At 45.2% G+C, this 17,591-nt stretch overlaps 1 protein-coding gene across 1 annotated transcript in view; it reads right to left on the bottom strand.

Annotated features, from left to right (window-relative positions):
• Positions 1–11,145, bottom strand: part of rnf128a (ring finger protein 128a) — a 17,952-nt gene extending 6,807 nt beyond the window's left edge. The window contains exon 1 of the mRNA XM_076987621.1: positions 10,560–11,145. Within this exon, the coding sequence (XP_076843736.1) occupies positions 10,560–10,983 (424 nt within the window). The 5' untranslated portion in view covers positions 10,984–11,145. The remainder of the gene's footprint in view (positions 1–10,559) is intronic.
• Between the last annotated feature and the right edge of the window lie 6,446 nt (positions 11,146–17,591).

The following is a 17,591-nucleotide window of genomic DNA, read 5'->3' as shown; positions in this document are numbered from 1 at the left end:
GGGAGCAAGGACTGCAAAAGCTCGATTTGGACATTTACTCTGATAGCACCCAAGTCCCTTTGATATCGCCCTTTACAGTAGAACCCCGGAACTCTACGCTAATTCATTCCGGAAGGAGCATCGAGAAGTGATGCAGACGAGTTCCAAATCAATTTTCCCCATAAGAAATAACTGAAAACAGATTAATCCGTTCTCAATCATTGAATTCCAATGCTAAGTCCGTCACACAAATGCCTTTTTCATACTTCTCTATGATTGCCTTTTTCAACTCTATTGTTTTTACCGTTTTCCTTTTCTGCTTTTCTTCCAAGTTTTTTTGTCTAAAACAGTACAAAAAACAACAAAAATATAGCAAAAACTTGGAGCACAGCCTAAAAATGGTTTAAAACCCATTGAACAACAACTCCAACTAACGCCAACTAGAGGCATGTGCCTGAACTGTATTTTGTTTACAAAAGTCACGTCGGGGCTCAGAGACAAAATGTTCTCAAAATTTTGTGTTGAACTCCAAATATGTCAAGTACTGAGGTGGTCAAGTTCCGGGGTTCTACTGGACTTCTACACTAGAATCATCTCAGACCATTTGCTCATTTAAACTACGTTTTTCCACACACACTCAATCACAGCCACTGCACAGATTTATCACACATCTCTCAGATTTGTCATGTCCTTTTCTGATCTCAAAGATTAGTATCGGGGCCGATCATAACATGCTTTTAACTGATCTGTATCGACTTTACTGAGCATGAACGTTCCTTTGCGTTACGTCAGCGATCACATGGACGTGGTAAACAGAGAGCAATATGCAGCTAAGGTCTGCGGTGTCACGTCTGGAGAGGTAAGGCTGAGCCACCTACGTGTGATGAGCATTCTGCTGGTGGCAATAACAGAACTTTGTTCAGTACTACCAATCTGATACGCCACTGAAAGAATAAACACTTAGCAGAATTCAGCGAGTTCCTGTTACTCTTCAAAGGCCTCAGCATACACACTACAGGAATCATAAAAGAGAAGAGAAATTTTCACGAGACTCCATGGCCATAAGATGACAGAGACGATTATTAAATTCATGGCATTAGATGAGACGACATTTCAGACTGGGCCCTATCAGAGCTTTGCCACATGGTTCATAAGCACGTACGAGGTCATTTATCAGGACTGCACAGACCTGCTGTTGTCTTTACCTCAGATGTGTAGAGCTCAGGTGTGTGGAGCTCAGGTGTGTGGAGCTCAGGTCTTCCTAAGGTGATAGACCTCGGGTTGTAATAAGCTTCTTCTTTTCTTCTGTGAAGCACTTTGAATTGCCAGTGAATTGCCAGTGTGTGTGAAAGGTGCTGTAGAAATAAAGTTGCCTTGTCTTTGTGTGTGGAGCGCTGATGGACACTGGACTGACTCCACTTTTGATTTAAATTGTGCGATTACACACATGGGAGTTTCGTGGGTCTCAACCAGAACCGCATGTAAAGTCCTGGAGATGTTGAACACTTGAAAAATAGACAAGCAACAGGGCCATGTCACTTAGCAACAGGGCCATGTCACTTAGCAATGGGTTCATGCCATTTTGCAACACAATACAAGAAAGACGAGGTATCAAGAGTGGGCAACATAGTGCGTGGACTTCAGCATGTTTAACATGACATCACAGACACACTGTAAACGCGAGGAAGCTTGCAGGGCGTTCCAGGCATTCGCCTCAGGCCCACGCCCTGCTGGAAGATATCCAGACTGATAGGAAAAAGCCAGCCAAGCATCCGGATGTGCTAGTTAGATGCAACAACACTCATTACCTGATGCAAAAGCAACCTCTCTGCAGCTGACCACGACCTTCAAGTTACACTGACAGTACCAGTGGACACTGCTGGAGAAGACGGTCGACGTTTAAGCTCCCTTTGAAGAACTGGTGAGGGTTGTGAGTGCCGAGACAGCATCTACTGCTAATGTGATCCTCGTCATAAACAGTCCTTAAACGCATCATAGAGGTCCTTAAATGTGTCATATTTTTTCTTGAGAGCACCGAACTGAAAAGCACTCTTAGATAGACACTTCAGCCAGACTAAGAATAAAGAAGACTTTACTGAATCGCCACTGTAGAGGTTCCCAGATCCAAAGACAGACGAGTCCAGTAAACCCACTTTCTGAATGCTATGAAATCTAATACATAAGAGGCAAGTTACTGGTATCAAAAAAATAACCAAATGTCTTTTTTGCTATTTTTATTTTGTTAATGGTTAAATAGATGTTTTATTTAGAGGTTAGGTGTTTTATTTAAGAACACATCTATTTTCATATAATTTACAAATTCAGATCATCTAAGGCAGACCGAGGACGCGCTCGTTCTGAGGACGCACTCGTTCTGAGGACGCGCTCGTTCTGAGGACGCCCTCGCTCAAAAGGTGGAGAGGATGGTGCCAGTGAAGAGTATGAGTGTGTGACACACACAGAGTGTGTGATCACACACAGCAGGCAGCAGCCTTGGCTTTCATGCTCTTAGAAGAGGAGACGACGCTGTTTCTGTGAACACAGTTAGCACACAGAGCCTACGCAGTGTCACACAGTCCACAGGGACATGAAGTTCCCACGCTGGGTGTTACTGCCACCACTTTCCTTTGACCCCTGTTCCTCTCTGACCCCTGCAAAAACATCTTTTTGAAGTGAGAGAAACTGAATGAGAGAAAATCTGTAGCAGCTGTAATAGAAGCAATTTAGCTGTCCTTTATAAGAATTCTCTTATGAGAGGACTTTGAGAGTACTATTGTCTTTTTTTGGGGGGGTTGGGGTTACTGTAATTCTGCTATTCCAATAAGTAGAATCTCCCTGTTTTCTAATTATTTAATAAACCTTAATGGCCTCCCAATCGCACCTTTAGATCTAGGTGTTATTATGCAATTATTATCTGGCATTTGAAGCTCATGAAAATAATATTTGTAAGACAGACATTTTCCACTGAAATGTTTTCATGAACATTGCAAATATCAGGAACATATTACCTTCACATGTTGCACAAAGCTATCCCATGCATTTATCACTTCCAGATTGGACTACTGTAATGTCATTCTATCTGGCTGTACTATGTACTTAAACAAACTCCAGTTAGTTCAAAATGCAGCAGCCAGAGTTCTAACTAGAGCTACAAAGTTTGATCATATCACTACCATCTGAGCTACATTACATTGGCTCCCAGTCAAATCTCACATTGACTCTGACCTTAGCGAGCTACTAGTGCACTATTACCCACCATGGCAGCTTAAATAAAAAAGTGCAGCCTTTTAATTAGTACCTAGAACAAGGAAAACTACCAAAAGGTGCATAAAAACCTCCCACACTGTGGAACAACGCCCAGGTCAGCTTACGGCACAGACACTGCCTAGATATTTAAGGCTGAAAACCTTATTAATCTTCAGGCATTTTGTTAAATCCCTCTCATCTCAGGTAAAGGTGTTGGCCTGGGGTTCTTCATTCTTCACCTACATGACGGAGAGTTCCGGTAAACTGGGATGTTATGATGTTGTGATGTTGTCACTTCAGCGTTCGTCACTCAGGTTTGTTGACTGAGTGGCGCAGTGTTGATGTTCCACAGAGCCTCATGTCTGAGTTTCCTTCTGGTTCCTTTCAGCTGTGCTGCCATACTGAGATCTGAGTCCCTCTGAGCACGCTATAGACCCCCTGCTGTTGAATCAACCCCTCCACCCTCAGATGCCCCCTGCTGTAGCCCCTAACCACGGTCACCTGGGGGTCGGAATCGGACACAAGCAGAGCTGCTTTGTGATGACTGTTGAGAAAAGTACTACAGAAATAAAACTGACTTGATACACACACACACACAAACACACACATGCACACAAGCACACTCAAAGCTAAAATCCTGTACTAGCTGTTATCTAGAACCACAACACCAAATGTTATGTCACAGGGTAAACGTAAGAGCCTGTGTAGACTGTGTTAGAGCCCTGTGTTAGAGCCCTGTGTAGTAGTGGGTCTTTGTCTGAGCTGAGGGTAGAGCTGTCAGGAGGATCTGATGTACAGAACCTACTACAAGGCCCCGCTACACAGCACAACACAACACACACGTGCAAACATTCAGATGCACAGACACTCAACACAGCCTCACACACACCCATATGCAACATTGCGTTACCTAAAGTGTGTGTGTGTGGGTTTGTGTGTGTGAGGGGCTAACGAAGGGTGTGTGTGTGTGAGAGGGGCTAACGAAGGGTGTGTGTGTGTGAGAGGGGCTAACGAAGGGTGTGTGTGTGTGAGAGGGGCTAACGAAGGGTGTGTGTGTGTGTGTGAGGGGCTAACGAAGGGTGTGTGTGTGTGTGTGAGGGGCTAACGAAGGGTGTGTGTGTGTGTGTGAGGGGCTAACGAAGGGTGTGTGTGTGTGTGAGGGGCTAACGAAGGGTGTGTGTGTGTGTGTGTGTGAGGGGCTAACGAAGGGTGTGTGTGTGTGTGTGTGTGAGGGGCTAACGAAGGGTGTGTGTGTGTGTGTGTGTGAGGGGCTAACAAAGGGTGTGTGTGTGTGTGTGTGTGAGGGGCTAACGAAGGGTGTGTGTGTGTGTGTGTGTGAGGGGCTAACGAAGGGTGTGTGTGTGTGTGTGTGAGGGGCTAACGAAGGGTGTGTGTGTGTGTGTGTGAGGGGCTAACGAAGGTGTGTGTGTGTGTGTGTGTGAGGGGCTAACGAAGGGTGTGTGTGTGTGTGTGTGAGGGGCTAACGAAGGGTGTGTGTGTGTGTGTGTGAGGGGCTAACGAAGGGTGTGTGTGTGTGTGTGTGAGGGGCTAACGAAGGGTGTGTGTGTGTGTGTGTGAGGGGCTAACGAAGGGTGTGTGTGTGTGAGGGGCTAACGAAGGGTGTGTGTGTGTGTGTGTGAGGGGCTAACGAAGGGTGTGTGTGTGTGTGTGTGTGAGGGGCTAACGAAGGGTGTGTGTGTGTGTGTGTGTGAGGGGCTAACGAAGGGTGTGTGTGTGTGTGTGAGGGGCTAACGAAGGGTGTGTGTGTGTGTGTGTGTGAGGGGCTAACGAAGGGTGTGTGTGTGTGTGTGTGAGGGGCTAACGAAGGGTGTGTGTGTGTGTGTGTGTGAGGGGCTAACGAAGGGTGTGTGTGTGTGTGTGAGGGGCTAACGAAGGGTGTGTGTGTGTGTGTGAGGGGCTAACGAAGGGTGTGTGTGTGTGTGTGAGGGGCTAACGAAGGGTGTGTGTGTGTGTGTGAGGGGCTAACGAAGGGTGTGTGTGTGTGTGTGTGAGGGGCTAACGAAGGGTGTGTGTGTGTGTGTGAGGGGCTAACGAAGGGTGTGTGTGTGTGTGTGTGTGAGGGGCTAACGAAGGGTGTGTGTGTGTGTGTGTGAGGGGCTAACGAAGGGTGTGTGTGTGAGGGGCTAACGAAGGGTGTGTGTGTGTGTGTGTGTGTGTGTGAGGGGCTAACGAAGGGTGTGTGTGTGTGTGTGTGTGAGGGGCTAACGAAGGGTGTGTGTGTGTGTGTGTGTGAGGGGCTAACGAAGGGTGTGTGTGTGTGTGTGAGGGGCTAACGAAGGGTGTGTGTGTGTGTGAGGGGCTAACGAAGGGTGTGTGTGTGTGTGAGGGGCTAACGAAGGGTGTGTGTGTGTGTGAGGGGCTAACGAAGGGTGTGTGTGTGTGAGGGGCTAACGAAGGGTGTGTGTGTGTGTGTGAGGGGCTAACGAAGGGTGTGTGTGTGTGTGTGAGGGGCTAACGAAGGGTGTGTGTGTGTGTGTGAGGGGCTAACGAAGGGTGTGTGTGTGTGTGAGGGGCTAACGAAGGGTGTGTGTGTGTGTGTGTGAGGGGCTAACGAAGGGTGTGTGTGTGTGTGTGAGGGGCTAACGAAGGGTGTGTGTGTGTGTGTGAGGGGCTAACGAAGGGTGTGTGTGTGTGTGTGTGAGGGGCTAACGAAGGGTGTGTGTGTGTGTGTGTGTGAGGGGCTAACGAAGGGTGTGTGTGTGTGTGTGTGTGAGGGGCTAACGAAGGGTGTGTGTGTGTGTGTGTGAGGGGCTAACGAAGGGTGTGTGTGTGTGTGTGTGAGGGGCTAACGAAGGGTGTGTGTGTGTGTGTGACAGCCTCACTTCCCCCGACTCACCAAGGTCATCTGTAATGATCAGTAATGATCATTATGAATCCTTCATAAAGGGCAGTGCTGTGGGCAGGAGGGAGGGATGATGTTTCTTTCTCGTGCTCTGCTACGTTGGACTCTCTCATGGTCAGATGTGATAAACTCTTAAATGCGATTTTGCAATGCTGAAACTGTAAATCGAAAGTTTCCTCATAGCCACAGTTCAAGTGGTCCATTGTGTTTGTAACCGGCTGTAAATGCTGAAGTGTGTGTCGATACTGACATGTGAACACACACCCGAGCAGTCAGGAACACTGAGGTCATCTGCAGTCCTGACTGGCAGAAGCAAACAAGACCGTCAGGTTTGTACCTTAACCAGGGGCAACGGAATGCAACATACGGACACGCCCGTTAGCACATGCGCACGAGAGACAGAGACAGGGAGAGAGAGCAAACAAAAGCAGTGGTGTAGTGTGGATGCCCTCTCTGTGCACACACACACACACACACACACACACACACACACACACACACACACACACACACACACACACACACACGTACAGGGTTACCATTAGTACAATCATGTAACTGTGCCCACTGTACAAGTTAAGAACCCTGAGTCTGACATAAATGAAAAAATGCCGAAATCTTGCTGCTGTGGGTTTGGGTTTTCCCTCCATGAACAACGCCAGCTGCTCCAGGCTTTCCTCATACCACCCACACACACACACACACACACACACACACACACACACAAAAGAATGACACAGTATGCAGAGAAACGTACCCCTGCAACACAACACCGAAGGCTCAGGTGAACAATGATGGCTCTGATAGCTCTGTTAGAGAGAGTGATTCAGAGACATGCAGACGACCCGACACACGCAGACGACCCGACACACGCAGACGACCCGACACACGCAGACGACCGACCTTTTCTCCTACTCGCCAGCAGACTCAGTCCTGCATTTGAACACTCAAATAAAAACGGGGTTAGACACAGAGTTTGGTGACTAAGTGAATGAGCTTGGACCCCTGCAGAGAAACGTCCCCATCAGAGTGGTCAGCAGAGTGGGCAGCTCTGAGGCGAGTTGCAGGTGAAAGGTTTTGAGACCTGCCGTTGGAAGTCTTCACTGCTCTGGTCTCTCAGCAGGGGTCAAACCCTTAAATTATGATCCCCACAAATGTTGTTTTCATGACCTGTTTAAGGTATATTGGTTTTGTGTCGATTTCTTGCACTGGGTAGTAATAAAGACCTTTCAATCGGTGTATTCTGTTTTTGTGACGAAGGAGGATCCAACAACCTCGGCATGTTCAGAGACCATGTGACTACTTGACCATGTGACCACTTGACCATATGACCACTTGACCATGTGAGTAGCGAATGATGTTTCAGGTGGAGTATTAGTAACGTGAGGATGTGCAGTGTGTCACAGAACACACAGTGGAAACTTCCATGGTCTCTAGTGACATCTCCACTAGAAACAGACCGTGTAGTCCACTGGACAACAGGAGAATAACCCACCAAGATCATTTAACAGTGACATATCACTGTAATGCTGATATACTATGCAGCATGGTATTTGAGAGTAATTACTATTGTTATAGTACATATTTATTTAATATTTAGTCACTGTGATCACTGTAAGGGTTATCTTCCTTGTTGAGTGCTAACTGCCAGCTTGTATAAACTATAATTCATGTGTACATTTTAATTTTGTACATCAATGTTTTATGAAACTATAATTATATGTACACAATTGTTTGTCATCACACTGCAGAGCAGTACAGGAATTCACCAAGGACGATAGACTGCATGCCAAAAACGCACTAAAAGCACCTCAACAACATTCTCTAAACCGACCTTAGCAGACAGGTTACTATAATGGAACCTGGCCAAACAGACCAAAAGTGTAACCAATTAACAGTGAGCTTACTTTAGCTACATAAACAACAAATTGGTTGGACAAGTCTAGATGAGTTAATATTTAAATAACATTTTTGCCTGACTCTTACAGTGCATGTCATATTTTCTCTCATGGCTTCTAACACAGACCTGGGAGTTTGAGAGTGTGGTGCAGTATTGAGGGTGTAGTATGGTGCAGTATTAAGGGTGTAGTATGGTGCAGTATTGAGGGTGTGGTGCAATATTGAGGGTGTAATATTGTGCAGTATTGAGGATGTGGTGCAATATTGAGGGTGTAGTATGGTGCAGTATTGAGGGTGTAGTATGGTGCAGTATGGTGCAGTATTGAGGGTGTAGTATGGTGCAGTATTGAAGGTGTGGTGCAGTATTGAGAGTGTAGTATGGTGCAGTATTGAGGGTGTGGTGCAGTATTGAGGGTGTAGCGCAGTATTGAGGGTGTAGCGCAGTATTGAGGGTGTAGCGCAGTATTGAGGGTGTGGTGCAGTATTGAGGGTGTGGTGCAGTATTGAGGGTGTGGTGCAGTATTGAGGGTATGGTGCAGTATTGAGGGTATGGTGCAGTACTGAGGGTGTAGTATGGTGCAGTACTGAGGGTGTAGTATGGTGCAGTACTGAGGGTGTAGTATGGTGCAGTACTGAGGGTGTAGTATGGTGCAGTACTGAGGGTGTAGTATGGTGCAGTACTGAGGGTGTAGTATGGTGCAGTACTGAGGGTGTAGTATGGTGCAGTACTGAGGGTGTAGTATGGTGCAGTACTGAGGGTGTGGTACAGTATTGAGGATGTAGTATGGTGCAGTACTGAAGGTGTGGTGCAGTATTTTTGCTGTTCCTAGGAGTGTGGTAAAAGTTCTTCTGGACCGATACGTCATTCATGTGATCTGTTGGAGTCACTGCTCTAAATTAGGGGTCATGACCCCTAGCGTTCATAGCATCTAACCGCTTTGAATTTTTGGCATCTGGCATCTTCCTTGGGTTTGAACTGGTCCAATGACACCGTGTCAGGCTGCTGGAGGCCTGCATGAAGAGCACAGTGTGTCTGTGCTGAGTGAACCATACAGGACTCTCCATATTTTAAGAGCTATACAACTGTCACTGCTAATGTTGTTGAGCTGTTGATGATAGAACACCATATTCCATTAGAGGCCCACGAGTCTAAGCAAAAACACACACAGTCTCGGATCACATCACCACAGTGCATCAGCTGCACTTGTTTTACACAGCCCCATTTTCTCATCGCCAGGTCGGTCCTGGGGAGGAGACTACGAAGAAGGAGGAAGCACTAATGCTTAACAGACCCCGAACAAGCACAGTGATGTGTGACGAATTAAAGCATGTAGAACAGACCGCTGACGCTCACCAAGTTGGGCACACGATGTGTGTAAGTGTAGAGAGGAAAGCACACCAACATGTCTTTAAAGTGTTTACGAAAGCAAATCACACTACTGGAGAGTGTGGAGAACATAAAAACGTGAAGAATTAGCTAAAAACGTAGATAACGAAGTCTGTAAAACTCTGGGACAGTCTCATGCCACACGAAATGAAGATTAACCTGTAGCAAAGTTACAGCGGTACATAAAACAGGAAGAGTGCACAATTCAGAGAACTGCCCCTCGTCTGTGGTGTCCGAGATCTGAGGGAAACGTTCTTGCGTCTCTTTAGTGATCATGTGACTGCATGTGACTGATGACAGCAGTATGAAGGTCTGAGGTGCACAAAAGCATCTTCATGATTACTCACACCCACCCAAACACCTCCAAACAGCTTCTGAAGTGCAACTATGAGGGTTTTCCTGGGACAAAGGTCACGGGGCTCTTGGGAAGCCTGAAGAGACCCCCACGACATGAGCAGTTTGAAGGAAGTGAAGAAAACACACGAGGGCATATTTATGACTACAAAGCACCTCTGTGGCTCTGGACAAGGGCGTCTGTGAAAGGCTGCGCGTGCACATGTAAACAACCAGAGACATGGACGTAATTTTGATTTCAAAAGTGGGGGGGACATGGATTCGTCGCTATTTAAATATTTGGTTTTAACTGTAAAAACTGGGGGGGGACCAAAACCGGCTTTTGAAAAAGTGGGGGGGACATGTCCCCCCCCCCCCCCCCGTCCCCCCCCCCAAATTACGTCCGTGACCAGAGATGTTTTCAGTAAACTAGGCCAGACGATCCAATCTGTAGAAGTCGCTGGTTTCAAAGGTTTTATAGCCACGTTCTATATATAATAATTTTATTGTTTATTTTCTATTTTTATCTAAGATTTTTGTTTATTGGCTCACCCAAATGGTCCCATGAACTTTGGCCGGGTGTATGTATGTGTGTGTGTGTGTGTGTACGGGAGGAGGGGTTACGTATGCCGTGCGAAATGAAAAGTTGTTTCTTTAGGCTATGAACTCTATAGGTTACAGTTCACACATTTACACTTTAGAAGTTGATATTCTACATATTAACAGGTTAAAATCGACACCTTTATCACACGAATAATAACCACGTCGGTCTCCCCCACACGATAACAACCAACACAAGTTGATTCTTCTGGATAAGCGAGTCTTAAAAAACAGAACCCAAACACCGCTGACCTGGATGAGACATCTGAATGACCCGATTATCGGTGCCGAAGTCGTTGAAGATGATCGCCGCGACGGCTCCTTGGCTGGCGGCGACGTTGATCTTCTGGGCGAAGGTGCATCCGTGTCCGCGCTGGATCAACGCCACCCAGCCCGTGGAGCCGTTCGGCCGCGCGTACCGGGTGTCACCGTCGCAGCTGTGGATCGGGTCCGCCACATACACGCTTCCCACGACAGGAACCTTCGGCGAGTCCTGTCCATACAGACCCATTTCCTCCTGTTGCCAGACCGTCTTGTTGGTTTCCGGGGAGGTGAAGGAGACGTTCAGGTACGCCGTGCAGAAGTAGTTGGCCTGCGCCACATGCAGGTTCCACACCTGGAGAGATGAAGCCACGGCGAGCCATGAGAACACGCTCGGTCCGCTCACGGGGCCCATACTGCTGCTTACCGCCCCCGCACAGCCGCAAAATAACAACACAAACTGGAATAAATGACCCTAAACGTCTTTATCCGCCGCTCTAACAACAAGCGCCGCCGTCGCCAGCTACCTGCTCTCTTCGGTTTCGGCTCTGACAGGTGCGCCGAACTTCGGCCAGAAGCCACGCCCCGCCGCACGCGCAGGCGTTCCAGAACCGGACACCGCGCGCTCCGATTGGCCTCCCGCGCGGACGAACGCCACGGGATCTCGCGCGCCACCTGGCACGTAGACGCCGGGTCGTCGATGTCTCGTGACGTAAATAGGTCACGTCAGGCCCAGTAACTAAGAGTTTTTATTTTGACATTTCCCCACCCAGAAATAAAAATCGCGTCGTGCACACCTTAGTTTCTTGTGATGTTATTATATTATTTGTCAGTAAATTATTATATAGTAAAAGGGTCATTCCAGGATTTTGGTACATTTCCTGTCCCACCACTTAAATTTCAAATGTACATATCCAACATATCTAAATGACTATTTTTTTTAAACATTGTACTTGTTATAAGACAAACTGTAAAATTTGGTGGAAAAATAAGCGCCTTAGATATTATTCAAAAGACCGAATACCTTTGAACCACCTCAAAAAATGGCCATTTTCTCTTGTCCCACACATTGGGTGACCAACTCCTTTGCCAAATTTAACAATTAAAATAAGCTCTAAATAAATTACTTCCTCTTGTATATTGTTGAAATGCATCTCCTTTACTTATGAAAACAACTTATTTGGTCTACATTGTATTGCATGTCACAGTTTTTACATTATTAAGTTGTGTCCCACAACATGCGCGCAACCCTGTTACCATAAGGAATTTTATCTGGCAGAGAAAGGGTTAAAAATATTTGTGTACTGGCACAAAGGAATTTGCATCACAAGGACATTTCCTGCCCACATGGCAAGAAAAATGGTAAGTGCTCTAACAATTTTCAAGGTTTTTTTCCAAATATGTTTGTCCAAGTTGTGTGTGTCACTCAGTGAATGCAACCCTGTTCCTCATATTGCAAGACTAATATTGAGTAGAGTCAAAATTTACTTTATATACTTATATAACCATATTTGTCCTTGATCTTGTATACATAGCTAAATTTTACAGTGAGCATCTGTTCCTGGGGTAGACCACAACTTAGCCTAAATTTGCAACCCTGTTAGTCGCAACCCTGTTACCGCATACCAATTTACTGCACACCAATCTAATAAAGAAAAAACTTCTTCCATATCTGAGATTGACGAATCAAACTTTTTGATAGTTTATAACTTGTAGATTATAAATATATGATTTAAAATGATCAAATTGAAGATCAAATTTTCAGAAGTTACCACCCCTGAAATGTACCAAAATCCTGGAATGACCCAAAAGTCTGCGGACATTTACAAGCTCACTTGCTTTTAGACAAGGTTCTGTACCTTTGACGTTTGAAATAAATGTGCCACGTTCATTTTCTGGCGACTTTGCACATGGGTTTACTCGTGTGCCCTCCACACACATCTGTAAGAGTGTCAGACAGAAGGACAAACAGTACTCACAAAAAGTTAGGGATAGATATTTGGCTTTTGGATGAAATTTCAGGATGACCATAAAATGCACTCTAATCTTTAGAGGTGAAATTAATGTGACCTTTTCTAAACTTTTGAATGCGCGTGTCCAACTGTTCAGTGTTTCTGTACTTTTTACACTACTTGCTGTTCTCTAACAAGGAGCTTAATAGCAAAATGCACAACAGATATTTGATCCAGGAACCGACCAATTTATTTCCTGGTTCAATTAGAATTGGTATTCAAACAGTCCTCCTCATGCTGGTCACATTTTGACATGAGACCAAGATGACACTGAACTATTGATCAACAGAACTATTGATCAACAGAACATCACCATTGTGAGGGTTCAAACAGGATGTTCTCAGGTGGAAGTGGCCAGTGAGCTCAGAGTGTCATCAGCAGGTTGCAACAGAGACACAGACGTGGACGTCCTGTGGCCACGTCCCACACTGATGACACTTCATTGTGAACAGTGGCCTGTGGAACCGGATGATGAATGCCACACAACTCCAGGTACATTTAAGAGAGGTGAGAGGTGGTGTTATAGTGTGGGCAGGTGTGTCTAGTCAGTACAGAACTGACCTACTCTTTGTGACTGGTACAGTGACACACCCACACTGCTTGAATAACAGTAATCCAGTCAGAACACAGGCCTAAATTGATCTTCATAGATGGCCATGCTCCAGTTCATGGAGGTCACATAATCAGGGAACAGCTGCTGGAGACTGGGGTTCCTCAGATGGAGTGACCTGTACTTTCTCCAGACCTGAATCCCATAGATCACCTGCAGGATTAGCTGAGTTGCTATGTAGAGGCTCATAACTCTGTAGCCCAGAACCTCAATGACCTGACGGGGATATCATGTTTCAACAGACAACAAGTCAACTTGTGAACAGCATGACGCATCATTGTCAAGCAGTAATTGATACTCAAGGCCACATAACACTGCCATTTCTTGTTGGTTATACCAATCACTGTTATTGGCTCTTTTTTCAGTAAATTGCTTGAGACGAGGAAATCCCTGATCCTACAGCGCCATCTGCTGCAGGATAGAAGCAACGCGAGTAAAGTCCGTCATACGTTTTCATGCGTACGCGCTATTAATGCCTCCTGCAGATAACATAGCCTACACACGATTAGAAACAATTATTAACGTGCATAATTTTTTCTCTTTGATTGCTTGTTTTGTTTGGTATGTATGTTATGTTTTAGACGGCTACTTGAAACCATTCTTTCCCGTCTGTGATTTGTTTTTTCGACCAAGGAAATAGTGTAAAGCTGAGTGGATGCGTTAAAGTGGATGTGTTAAATTGACACCCGTGACCCAACTGTGTACTGTACACGAACACACACTAAGCTGTATATGCACATCTTAATTAAAGAACGCTACTTGTGCGCAAAAGAAGCACTTTTATGCAAAGTATGTGTCCGTTCACAGCTTGTAGACTTTGTTTTAAAGGTTTTTTATTAACACCAAACAGTTTTCACATGTTTTCACTGGAATGTAACATGAAAATAAGTATTTACAATGTTTTAAAAAAATCATGGATATAAGGCTTGTAAAAACAGCAAACAAACGTCAAATGCATTAAAAACAAAAGTACTTAGATAAAAGGCATACATGAGATAACCGTACTTGATCTAATATGATCAGTGGTGTAGTCCTAAAAAAATAAGTGGGGGTCGTTTTCGGTGTGGCGGTGTAGCGATTCTAAATTGTTAAGCGGGGGGGGGGGGGGGGGGGGGGGGCGATCGTAAGTTGTTGAGCGGGGGGGGGGGGGGGCGAACTACTGACACATCATGTATAAACCTAGCGTTTGACGTAACAGTCTCTGCAAGAGTAACATCCAGTTAAAATAAGTCGCTGGGGGGTCGCTGTTCCCCCGCTACACACTCCCACTACACCACTGGGGGGGATGCATCCCCCCTGTTAAAATAAGTACCCCCCCCCCTACATCCCTGAATATGATGCTATTTAAAAAAGGGGAATAGAAAATGTTAAACATGTGAGTATTCATGTCGTCACAGCAGCAGCGCGGGGAGGCACGCGGTACCCCCCAATCTCGTGTGCCGTTTACTCAACAACCTGCGGTTTGTAGTCCAAGAGATGGCACGCAGCAAATATGCAGATCGAGCCGAGACTAGTGTGGATAAATTGAGCAAGAATTACTTAAACAGCAGACACGCACTAAGAGGATGTTTTAAAAAAATATTTTAATGAAACACTTTGATGAAAAAATAATGCAACTCTATGAACAGGTACGCGCACACAAAATCTACAACTAGCAATGCATTAAATGTTAAAGACGAGGGGAGAATCCTGAGACTCCTCGAAGTGGTTTTCTCTGGCCTGAAGAACAGAAGCAGGCCCTGGTCCCCAATCGATAGTGGACGTCAGAACATTAAAAAGTGGGCTTGAGATTTTCATGGATTTACTGAATTTCTGTATAGTTATTTTTTACATTAAAGTTAAATTTTCTGTACCAGCAGAGGGCAGTGTAGACCCTCGACCCTACACCTTACTTTCATTCTAGGACAGCAATTGCACAAACAAGCCCTTGACAACGCATTAATACACCAGAGTTATGCTTGAGAATAACTACATTAGCTATATACCTACATTATCAAAATAACTACATAACTATGTTAACTACATAACTACCTGCATTAACTACATTAACATGTTGTTGTTTTCTATGTCCAGGGTACCAGGGTACCAGGGAACTTGTAAGGTTCTAGTACCTCTTGTTTAGCCGCGGTGCAAAAGCCAGTCCTCTCTGTTCAGTTCTTTCTCTCTATGAACTCGGAGAGCAACCCTGAATCAAGACACCAGAGTCAGTTGTAGTCTGAGAAGGTCCAGTTTAGCATATGGAAGCTATTTGTAGGACTGAGGTGTGTGAGCAGGCAGTGGTTTAGGGAGAGGAGAGCAGTGTGTGTGTGGGTGTGAGTGTGAAGGTCACTGTGGTAACTAGAATTGTTTGGGAGGCAGATGGCATGCAAGTTATAAAAGTTCAAGGGAACTCCTACAATGACAAAGAATACTAACCAAGGTTAGAAGAGTGTTGAATAGTCTCATTGGGGGTCATGGGTAGTCCACACCCAAAACAAACACACGCTCCTTAATTTCAGAGGAGCAGAGAGAGGTGACAGAGAGACACGGGCCCTGCGTGTTCTGAGAAATGTTCACCTAAACTATTCCATCCAAATAAGTCATGTTATATTTCAAAGCAAAGCATAATAAAGAACACTACATTAAAATTGTGTGTGTGTGTGTGTGTGTGTGTGTGTGTGTGTGTGTGTGTGTGTGTGTGTGTTCAAGATTCACTGAAACCCCGAAGGCTGGATGAAGTATTAGAAAGCTCTTCCATAAAACTACAGCGTGAAATAATACTCATGATGTCAGACATGTACAGCAGTGTTCAAACATTTCAAGTGTGAACTGTGTAAGTAATTTAGTTTGGTAGTTTAATAACATTTACAGTTCAAAGGCTAGAACAAAGAGTTTACACAGGACTGGGAACAGAAGGGAAGAGCATTTTGACAGGGAGTGGCCAAAAGACAACAGGTTAACTGAGATTAACATCAGCTACAAAGATAGTGGGGAAACATAAAACAAAAATGAGGATGTAAACAGACATGTGGTGACACACAACCAACAGAAGACAAAAGAAACACAGGGTTCATTTACACACTCATTTATACACTTATTTATACACTCTACACACTCATTTATACACCTTAATAGGATAGGGTAAACTAAGGTGGTAAATGAGGCCCTGAATGAGTTGAATTGGTTGTTTTTGTAACGCGTCGCCTCCGGACACGGCGGTGACGCGCTGGTTTTGATGTGATAAGGACTCAAGTGCAAACCCCTAAAACTGAATGCCAAAAACGGCCAACAGAAACCTCCGCGATTGCGGGGAAAACAAAAACAAAAACCCATAAAAGATAACAGCAGAACAACATGGAGGAATCTCGACGTGCGATAACACCGGGTAAGTAAATAACAAACAAAAAACACGCGGAATAATAATCAACGCGTTGCTGAAAAGAAAGACAGGGAAAACCAAAAATACACGGAGAACAGCTCAACGTGTCAGGAGTAATATAAGAGGCAAGGGAGGGAACGTGAAGCTCAGGTGCAAGACCAGGGGGGTATTCCAAGAAGCGGGTTTAACAAACTCTAAACTTAACCCTGAACTCGGAGTTGTCTTACCCCGATCTGACATACTCAGAGTTTTCGGTTCCAAAACGGCGGATCGGAGTTAAAGTAATCAGGGTCGCTCAACTCTGAGTAGGTTGACCCAGACAGAATCGCGTTCACGCGTAACTATGAAAGGCATTCTTAATGGAACGCAGATAAATAGGATTTATCATGGACTTAAACGCGAAAATCAGCCGAACATCGTATTTCACACCACTGTAGCTTGAAGTATTAATGACTGCGTATGCAGAATATTTAGACATTATTAAACGTAAATGTAATACTGCGTTAGCTGCTAGAGAAAGACAGTCAGCATGTCAAAAAATTGCCAACAGAGTTAATGCGTGTAACGTATTGAACAGGCAGAGAGGGATCCAAATGCGGAAGAACACCGCTTTTATTTAAATGAGACGCTGGTACAGAAACAGGCAGGTGAATCACGAGTACTAGGATCAGTAGTAACAGCGTTTTCTTGGCGTGGTCAGGACGGTCCAGGGTCATACCGGGGGAGCAGAAGTCAGGAGGTACAGAGGGATTAGGCAGGAGACAAGGTCGGGGACGTAAGCGAGGGTCAGGACACAGGAGAGCAGACAGGATATAGAAAGGCTTGGTACGCGGCATGAGTCGGCAATACTTCGCTACTGAGATGTGCTGGTGAAGTGCTTAAGTAAGGCTGAAGGGGGCGTGGTAATGAGGGGCAGGTGAGGCTGATTAAGGAAGATCAGGTGGCATTCCTGACAATGCGTGAGTGAAAATGATATTTTTATATTTAGCAGAAGGGTGCGATTATATTATTTTTTTCTCCACCTTTATAATACTGTATTGAGT

This window comes from Brachyhypopomus gauderio, unplaced genomic scaffold (assembly GCF_052324685.1).
Source record: "Brachyhypopomus gauderio isolate BG-103 unplaced genomic scaffold, BGAUD_0.2 sc54, whole genome shotgun sequence".
NCBI classification, from domain to species: domain Eukaryota; kingdom Metazoa; phylum Chordata; class Actinopteri; order Gymnotiformes; family Hypopomidae; genus Brachyhypopomus; species Brachyhypopomus gauderio.
The sequence above is the reverse complement of the archived record's forward strand: the minus strand, read 5'-3'. Positions and strand labels throughout refer to the sequence as shown.